The sequence below is a fragment of the Megachile rotundata genome, chromosome 4 (assembly GCF_050947335.1).
Source record: "Megachile rotundata isolate GNS110a chromosome 4, iyMegRotu1, whole genome shotgun sequence".
In the NCBI taxonomy this organism is placed as follows: domain Eukaryota; kingdom Metazoa; phylum Arthropoda; class Insecta; order Hymenoptera; family Megachilidae; genus Megachile; species Megachile rotundata.
In genome coordinates, this window is record NC_134986.1 from 1,452,164 (window position 1) to 1,461,533 (window position 9,370).

The following is a 9,370-nucleotide window of genomic DNA, read 5'->3' on the forward strand; positions in this document are numbered from 1 at the left end:
GACATCATAATAGTTATGAATAAGTAGAAATCATCGGTGGACCTAACAAAATTAAATTTCATTGATATCTATGATTTCTATGATTGACATCTAACCTAATCTAATCTAATTCGCTGAAATTAAAGCTTGGATTGTGGTTGTACATACAAAAATTTTATTGGTAACAGAATATACATATTTAATATCATCAAGTAATTGCACAAATAGATCCTTCCCATTTTTTCTTGTTTGAAAACGCCACAAAAACTCACATATGTGATCAATGAGAGTACCTTTTCCAAACTCTTTTCTACCTCTTCTACTGACAATGAGTCGTGCTTTTAAAGGATGATTCAATATTCTGCGTATAAGCACCGGTTACTGGGTATACGAAATTAATGTTATGGTTTAAAATTTTATAACACAGCCATATTTATTTTTTACGCAAACCGTTCAGCAATCTGTATGTATCCGAACCGGCTGCTATATGTTTTCTAATTAACGAAACGAGAATATCTCTACTTCAAATTTTTAATATAAAATAGAACATAAAAATTAAAAATAAATGTATTGAAAATAACAATAGCCATAAAAATTGTATCTAATATTTATGCTCCTTCACAGGATCGTTCAGCTTTCAAACTTCCTTTGTCCAATTTTGCACTTATTACTTTCAAATATTAAATAATGAAAATCTGATTATCTGAAAAGTCTGATTATCTGAAAATCGCCGTGCAAAAGCATTAGTTATTATTATGCAACTTTGTGCACTTAAATGATAATGCTCGAACCTATCAAAATATTTGCATAATAATTTCATATAAGATAAACAATAGCATCTATAATACAAGCATGCTTTCAAAATAAGATAAATAATAAAAGTAGTATCTGCAATGTACTATATGTATAAAACTGTAATACTGTGGTCATATTTTCCAGATTTGTAACATCGAAAATTGTCTAATCTTTGTGTTGTATTAACGTAAAGTATCTTTCTTTTACTTTTTGCACATTACTTTTCCCTAGGAATTAAATTTAACTCTTGCAGTTATTCCAGCGCTCTTTCATGGTCACTCATTAGCTTTGTAAGAAAATATAAATTAATGTAATTCACTTTATACAATAAACTTACTAGCAAAGTAGCACATTGAACTGAACTAAGTAAGTTTAAATATTGTAATTCTAATATTCTAGATTCTAGATATATCTTTTAAAAAACAATTGAACATAGCAGACTTCATAACATCAGAACCGTTTTCAAATCTGCCTCAATTATTCTTGCCGGTATAATTGCGTCGGTAAAGTAGGAAAGAACATCCAAATGACAAAAAAATTTTTATCGTAAAAAATCCTTTTTGGAATCATTACTTTTATTAAAACGAAACCTATTCTCAAAATATCAGTCAATTTGGAGCATGGAGGTTTTCGAAAGTACAGCTACGAAATGAACCAGCTTGCTTTGAAAATGAAGTATTTATGTAAAAAAATGTCATTATTTATGGATTTTTAGGAATTAGGCATAACACATGTCAATGCTTAAACGCTACGTCAGATTCCTTCCCCTTGGCCGCTGTTTTCCCTAAAGTTAGCACTTGAGTATATCCTTGAACGCAAAAAAACTAACGAATTTTTTGTATGTTTTTTATTCATTATAATTCATCTTCAAATATGATACACAAAAAACGAAATTAACATTAATATAACACTATAGGAACACCTTTCAGCGGTAGATGGTGTTGGTGATGGTGTTGGTAATTTGGACTTGTTTGAATCTGAATAAAGAGCTACATTTATAGATCTCATTAAAGGATAAGTGGGGTTTTCTTGTTCTAACGAATCCTTTAGCGATGCACATTTTCCTTTAAAGTCGTCAGTATCGATACTCCAAACCATAACTCCAGCCAGATTTAAACTCTTCGCGTATTCAACCTAAAATAGATAAGGAAGCATTTAGATTTAAGTGGAGATGTAAAGTATAACTGTTCTTCTTTTGCTGTAATATACGACCTTTGCTTTAAGACTTCTTGGATTATCGTACACGATAACATAATCATCTTTGATCGCATAAGGCGTATTGCTGCTATCATCCCATCCAATTCTCCAATTATTTGAAGTAACTAATTCTTCGCAAATCTGTAAAGATAAAAAGATATTTAAGCACTATTTTATTTTTGCGAGTCAACTATTGACGAAGGAGAAAAATGCACCAAAGTAAAGTAAAGTGTAAAAGAGAAGAATATAAAATTATCAAGTAATTCTGCGATTTGAAAAGACGTTTAAAAAGTGTATCATACTTCGTTGTATCCCATGAAGCCATTTTGACCAGTATAAGAACCATTAAATCCTTCCGATAGACTTCGCTGACCGATAGGACTTTCATCAGAAGAATTTAATTTGCTGGCCAGTATAAAGGTCCTTCCATACATAGGCAAACCAAGCACTAGTTTATTAGCAGGCGCACCTTTATTTAATAGGTAGTTCATTGTATCTTTCTAAAAAAATCAAGTTTGTATTATGTTGCTTGCATAGTATCTTTTTTTCAATTGTGTTTCAGCTATCTAACCACACTATCCAGTGGCGAATTCGGAAGCACTTTATTATCCCACGTCCCGTGATAGTCGTAAGCCATTACATGAATGTGATCAAGATAGAGCGAAAGTTCAGGAATATTATATGCTGTGTCGATGGTGCCTTTGTTGGCAGTTATAGCTGCCGTTAATAAATAGTTTGATTTTTGAAACGCTTCTTTGAGTTCCTGTTAAAGTATGGTGTTTTACGTTAACTGATAACAGAATCGTAATCTTGGAATTTGGAATATTTATTATTATTTCATGTATTTACTTTTACGAGAGAAACGAAGTTTTCTTTATCCGCTGGAACTCCTCCACGTGAACCAGGAAACTCCCAGTCCAGATCGAATCCGTTGAAGTCATACTTCCTGTACGAAATAAAATTTTTCCTTAGGAAAAATTACTAAAAGCAAAAACAAATTGGTTTCTGTTTTGATTCGGTACCTCAGGTAATACACCACGCTGTCGATAAATCTGCTTCTTCGCTCGGGAGACGAAGCGAGCTCGGAATAATTTTTACTACCTTCATTCCAACCACCGATAGCAAGAAGGACATTTAAATCGGGATACTTGTGGCGAAGTTGAGTCATCTTTTTGTAATTGCCGATACCTAACGAATTTACGAATATTTAATTCACGTTGCGTATTATTGATGAAGCTAATCATTTGGGCAGGTATTGTTATTTCTGATTATTCAAGAAATTTACAGAGTACGTATTTACCATTCTCAATATCCATATAAGGATCAAGACTCCTAATAGTCCAAGTTGTGTCGTTCAATCCGGCGAATGCATATACAAGATGCGTACAAAGATTCGGGTTGAGATCATCGATTCCAAATTTGCCATTTTGTGGTCTGTAAATGGCCCAGGAAGCGACATAACAGGTTACAACCTTGTCACGCGTAGACCTTATCAAAGCTCAGAAAAAGAAAAAGACATCAATTATATAATTATCGAAAATCCGGGTTTGATATAGTGCGAGTTATTTAACGAACATTCAACGAAAATTTTCTGGGTATTGTAAAATGAACGATATATGCTTAATTGAATGTATTGAATAATTCCAAGTAAAGTTATAGTAAAGATGCGTCAAAATGCTAGACTTGCGTTGCGGAGTCTATCGAAGAAAATGTCAAATGCATTCCATACTTTCTCTTATCCTGCTACTGGCATCACGCGACGTACAAGGATGCAAGTATTTTTGCAAAAAATCGCGACAGTGTTAGTTACTTCAATATAAGAAAGAAGTACATTTTTAAATAATATTTCAGTTGTAGAAATTATAAAAGTAGCTTTGGTTTATAATTTTCTATTATTTTTGACATTACAAAATAAACATAAGGTGTCCTATTTTCCAAATTTCTCTATTATTTTTGTTTTTATTTCAATAAATATGGATAAATAATCAATAAATAATAATGGAATAATCGAATATTAAAATAATAAATTGTTTGTCATTTATTTTTTAAATTTAAGTTAAATCCTGTGATAATAACACGATAAACAAATTACATTAATTCGGGTAAAATATGTATGTACTTACATGTAATGTCATCGATATTCGAAAATAATAATGTAAGCAGAAAGAAAAATGTATACGTCTTCATTGTAAGATAGCAACTACGCGAATGCGAAGTCGTAGTGTCCTGGTAGTATCTATATATAAGATAGCTTTCACTCCGCGTGAACCCACCGCCCACAAAGAGAGACTACCATACGGTACTTTGGACAAGACAACCAGTTGCGATTGTGGTATAAAAGAAGACAGAGCTAAAACCTGTTGCTAACAATTTTAATTCTTACACGATGAAACCGTAGTCTGTGATGCACGTTTAGTGGTCGCATATTTTGCTCACTTAGTAGTCGCGAGTTGTCCCCGCCAGTTCTTGCGTTAGAATTACTTTATGCACTACTTATATGAATCATAGGAATAAGAAATATAGAAATTTTATATCTATCACTCTGTAACGACCAGATTAGTTTTATCTAATCGATAAACTTCGCACTACGAAAATGATACTAAGTACGAATACACTTAAATAATTTTGTCTTACTCGAGTTATAATGCGTATTTAAATATCTATATATGATGATGAAAGTAATAATAAAAATACACATACATGATATGGACATAGCATGAAATGAAACCGAATTAGCAATTGTAATCAGCATAAAAGAAGGTGAATATGTAAGACACAATAAAAATACAATATCATATATAAAAACAAGAAAAATTACTAGAATGAAATATATTACATTATACGCTATAGATTGTTCAGCATAACAATCTTTTTTTGTAAAGCTTTATTGTTTCTTATATCTAGTATAATAGTTTACAAATGTGTATTATAAACACAATTTCTTATTTCATCCTACTGTAAAAAGAACATTTCAATTTATTTCAGTTCTTACTGTACATGACTTTTCCTCTGTCTCCCTAATACTAGTCGACGGGGAGTGAGCAAATGAAACATGAGTCGAACGTTTCCTGGAATAAAAACGCATACTTGCACGGCTTGTTATCGCGTTCCGGTCCCGTCGTTTTAGGAACTACGTCAGAATGTAAGTTAATATTTTTTTTATAATTGAGTTTTACATAAAAATGTACGTTTCTAATGAAAGTAATACAAAGATTTAATATATAAAACAAAGCTAAAAGGCCGTAGCTAATTGTAAAGTAAATAATTTAAAAAGAAAAGTATTTTGAAAGCCACATTCTTACATATATTTTAAAATTTATATTTTTATGCGAGATCAGAAGACCTATATGAAGCTAGTCGGAAGAAATACCAAAATATGATTATTTTTAATTTTCCGTAATATATTTCGTTTGTAAATCGTTTGTATTTGATTGTGAGTATATTTTTAACGTTTGTGACAAATTAGTTCTTTCTAATTAGCAACTTTATTTCAGTCGTGATATCAGATAGAACTTTTTAGTAATTTTTTATAAGAAATAAATTTTGTGATAACAGATAACTACAATTGATCGTAAATCGCTTGTGATTTACAAATGTATCATTTTCACTGTTTGTGAGTGAATAATTTTTTAATTATTTAGAAGTTTGTTTTATAATAAATAATTCTAGTACGCATGCGCAAAATATACTGAGAACTCTTGCCAACAGAGAGCGCACCGACGCGTTACGCATGGCGGAAATCATTTAAATTTTCTAACAAGGGACCATCCCGAAGTGATAATCTCCGATTTTGATGAAACTTGGATATAATGTAGTTCTCGAAAAAATATTTGACACGTATTTTTTTTTAGCTGCCATCATTCATGTTAAGGGGGTTAAAATAGCCTTCAAAGTGGGGGGTGAAAATCACGTTTTGTGGAATATCTCGGAAACCAGTAGAGCTAGAGGGATGGTTTAAATTGCAAAGTTGTGTATTTTTTAATGCGGAATCCAACTGTGCAAATGGATTTTAAAAAATCGCATTTGTTTAAAAAATATATTAAAAAATGACACTTTTTTGTCAATTTTTCTATTTAAAAGTTGTTGTATCTTCTCGTAATTTTTTATGTGAGAAGTATACTAGTAAGTATAAAATACGGATAAAATGGAATTTTCATTTTTACATTGTAAATATAGTTAACGAAGTTGTATTTTTTTCGTACTTTTTCGAGACGCAGTCCTCGAATGTATATAATCAAGTACGTAAAGAGCTCCTATGTCTTTACTGGTAACTGTATTACAGTGAACTTGACAAATTTTTTCAATTGGGATCAGTATTACCGTCCCAGGTATAAGAGTTAGCCGGCGATGACCGCTAAGGTTTTCCCGCGCGGTCACAAGGCTTTTATTGAGGGGGCTATTGCATCCAACTTTTTTCAAGATTTTGGCAATTGAAACCAAGTTGTTCCACGTTTATAAATATATGGTAGCTCTGAAAAGAGCTGGTGTTACTATTCATGTGTGCAGCATTTAACTGCGAATAAAAATGATTTCGGTCTTCTTTTATACCTTCCTAGAAAAGAGTTCGGCTCCAAGCAAGTTTCTGATTGGTTGAAGCTCTTGGAGTAGGGATTGAAAATTATGGCAAACGTATAAAAAGTCTCTCATTAGCTCCACCGATAATACTTTTCTTAACATAAGGCGTAGGCGCAGTTCAGCTGTACGGACTACGATTATTATTGGAGCGACATTTAATTGACTATAGGTATTCATCCTGCAGTTATTTTTGCAGCTCTCTGACCCACTAGGATACGGTATTTATGTTCATTTTATCATAACATTCATATATTGTAAGCGTTACAAATATTTTTCATAATATTTGTTCAATATTTTAAATTTTGTATACATTTGTATAATACATTTCACGTATTTCTTTGTGTAGTTTCAGTAAATCTAGTTGTAGCATCATGAAAATTAATGCAATTAATATTATAGATATTTTGATAAAAAATTATAATTATGAAAATAATAATTCTGCACGAACTGCTACGAATGCAAAAGAATTTGAATTGGCCCAAAATATTATAGATTTGATTGACAGGTGTAAGCAGGCTGCATATACAGATGTCGAAACATTTCAGGAATTAGTATTTGACGGAAATTCTGGTCACTCAAAATTTACATCATTTGATTACGACGATGAAAATGAATTGCAAGAACCAACAACGTCCTCGTCAATAGCTACTGTGGATGAGAAATCTTCTACTTCACCCGATGACAATCCTGAAGAAAAAGAGAAAGAAAATGTAGATCTGGAATATAAGCAAAAAGCTGTTAATTTTTGGAAGAGTGGAAAGAAAGGGAGATTGGCCTTTAAAACCGTGCAGAAGAGGTATCGAAAGTTATCAACGGTTGGACAGTTGTATAGATGGGAAAAACATGTAAATATAGGTGGAAGCCGAATTAATAAATTAAAACTGCTTGCACAAAAAACAATAGCACGTTTCATTGAAATGAGGAATCGAAAGATACCAATACACGACATAGATTTACGACGATGGGCACTACAGGAAAACGAAATTGTTAATTTACCGGGATTTCAAGCATCATACCACTGGCTCTGGAACATTAAACATAAATACAATATTGTATCGAGGAAAATAACAAAACTAGTCACACGAAATTATACAAACAATTTATCAGAAATAAATGCAGCTGCTGACAATTTTGTACAGCATGTAAAACAACATTTTGAATTTTATGGAAAAGAAAATATTTTTAATACTGACCAAAGCGGATTTCACGCTTTGTCATGGAAAGGAGAAAATCAAACAGAAAGTGCTGTTCAATCAGTGTCATCAATGACACATAGTTATACCATCCAGCCGACAGTTTCAGCTGATGGTAAACTACAATCTCCACTCTTCCTTGTCCTAAAAGAAACAGGTGGCCAATTAGGACCACGTGTACAACAGACGATGTTTACAGCTCCTAACATCGTTATCGGAGCTTCATCATCAGGAAAACTGACGAAAGAATTACTGAAAATATGGTTAGAAAAAGCGTTCCTCCCGATCATCAAAGAAAGGGCAATACTGATTTTAGATTCATGGAGCGGCTATGATGAAAATCTAATTCAAAGTATTGCCCCAGCAGAAATAAATTTAGAAATTTTAAAAATCCCCAAAAACACGACAGGGTTAATTCAACCATTAGATGTTTACGGTTTTCGCGTCTGGAAAAATTTCGTAAGAAAAATATCAGATTTAATCATAACTTTAAATTTAAATATAAATTTACATGCCCGTGACACCATTATAAAAATTCAGTCACTTACACACAACCAACTATCAGCACCTCGATACATAAAACTGTTCCAGTATGCATGGTTTCGATGCGGCTATGTTGACGAGAGGCCAGGAGAATTCGAAAACCCTGTGGAGTTCTGCTTCACCAAGACGTCAAGCATGATATGCAATCGTTGCAATAGTGTTGTTTGCATAAGATGTTCGTGGTGTCAGGAGCACTTATGTTTCAATCATTTTTTAATAGAATTCCATTATTGCAATCAGTATATTGAATAAATACTTTCATGACTTTCAGCTTTCTAAAATTTCAGGTACCAATATTAAAACCAGCTCTTTTCAGAGCTACCATATATTTATAAACGTAGAACAACTTGGTTTCAATTGCCAAAATCTTGAAAAAAGTTGGATGCAATAGCCCCCTCAATAAAAGCCTTGTGACCGCGCGGGAAAACCTTAGCGGTCATCGCCGGCTAACTCTTATACCTGGGACGGTAATACTGATCCCAATTGAAAAAATTTGTCAAGTTCACTGTAATACAGTTACCAGTAAAGACATAGAAGCTCTTTACGTACTTGATTATATACATTCGAGGACTGCGTCTCGAAAAAGTACGAAAAAAATACAACTTCGTTAACTATATTTACAATGTAAAAATGAAAATTCCATTTTATCCGTATTTTATACTTACTAGTATACTTCTCACATAAAAAATTACGAGAAGATACAACAACTTTTAAATAGAAAAATTGACAAAAAAGTGTCATTTTTTAATATATTTTTTAAACAAATGCGATTTTTTAAAATCCATTTGCACAGTTGGATTCCGCATTAAAAAATACACAACTTTGCAATTTAAACCATCCCTCTAGCTCTACTGGTTCCCGAGATATTCCACAAAACGTGATTTTCACCCCCCACTTTGAAGGCTATTTTAACCCCCTTAACATGAATGATGGCAGCTAAAAAAAAATACGTGTCAAATATTTTTTCGAGAACTACATTATATCCAAGTTTCATCAAAATCGGAGATTATCACTTCGGGATGGTCCCTTGTAAGTTTTATATTCTACAAGTAACAGTTCTTTTAATATTTTGTAGCAACTGTCATTAT

General features: G+C 32.3%; 2 protein-coding genes across 2 annotated transcripts; one reads left to right on the forward strand and one right to left on the reverse strand.

Annotated features, from left to right (window-relative positions):
* Positions 1 to 1,604: 1,604 nt before the first annotated feature.
* LOC143263920 (putative chitinase 2) lies at positions 1,605 to 4,311 on the reverse strand. The gene is made up of 8 exons (XM_076531158.1): positions 4,095 to 4,311; positions 3,272 to 3,469; positions 2,994 to 3,159; positions 2,821 to 2,917; positions 2,543 to 2,734; positions 2,274 to 2,471; positions 1,987 to 2,112; positions 1,605 to 1,908 (listed from the first exon to the last, which is right to left on the reverse strand). The coding sequence occupies exons 1-8, from the start codon at positions 4,156 to 4,158 to the stop codon at positions 1,642 to 1,644; spliced, it is 1,308 nt and encodes a 435-aa protein (XP_076387273.1). The 5' UTR covers positions 4,159 to 4,311; the 3' UTR covers positions 1,605 to 1,641.
* A 441-nt stretch (positions 4,312 to 4,752) lies between these two features.
* On the forward strand, positions 4,753 to 8,679 carry LOC105663441 (uncharacterized). The gene is made up of 2 exons (XM_076531157.1): positions 4,753 to 5,113; positions 5,310 to 8,679. The coding sequence occupies exon 2, from the start codon at positions 6,918 to 6,920 to the stop codon at positions 8,532 to 8,534; it is 1,617 nt and encodes a 538-aa protein (XP_076387272.1). The 5' UTR covers positions 4,753 to 5,113; positions 5,310 to 6,917; the 3' UTR covers positions 8,535 to 8,679.
* Positions 8,680 to 9,370: the final 691 nt, after the last annotated feature.

Excerpts from the sequence above, each read along its gene's own strand:
- LOC143263920 (XM_076531158.1), bottom strand. The coding sequence starts at position 4,158 with ATGAAGACGTATACATTTTTCTTTCTGCTTACATTATTATTTTCGAAT. Across the intron at positions 2,735-2,820 it reads ACTTCGTTTCTCTCGTAAAA|GAACTCAAAGAAGCGTTTCA; the intron begins GTAAATACATGA and ends ATACTTTAACAG. Across the intron at positions 1,909-1,986 it reads CAAGAAGTCTTAAAGCAAAG|GTTGAATACGCGAAGAGTTT; the intron begins GTCGTATATTAC and ends TATCTATTTTAG.
- LOC105663441 (XM_076531157.1), top strand. The coding sequence starts at position 6,918 with ATGAAAATTAATGCAATTAATATTATAGATATTTTGATAAAAAATTAT.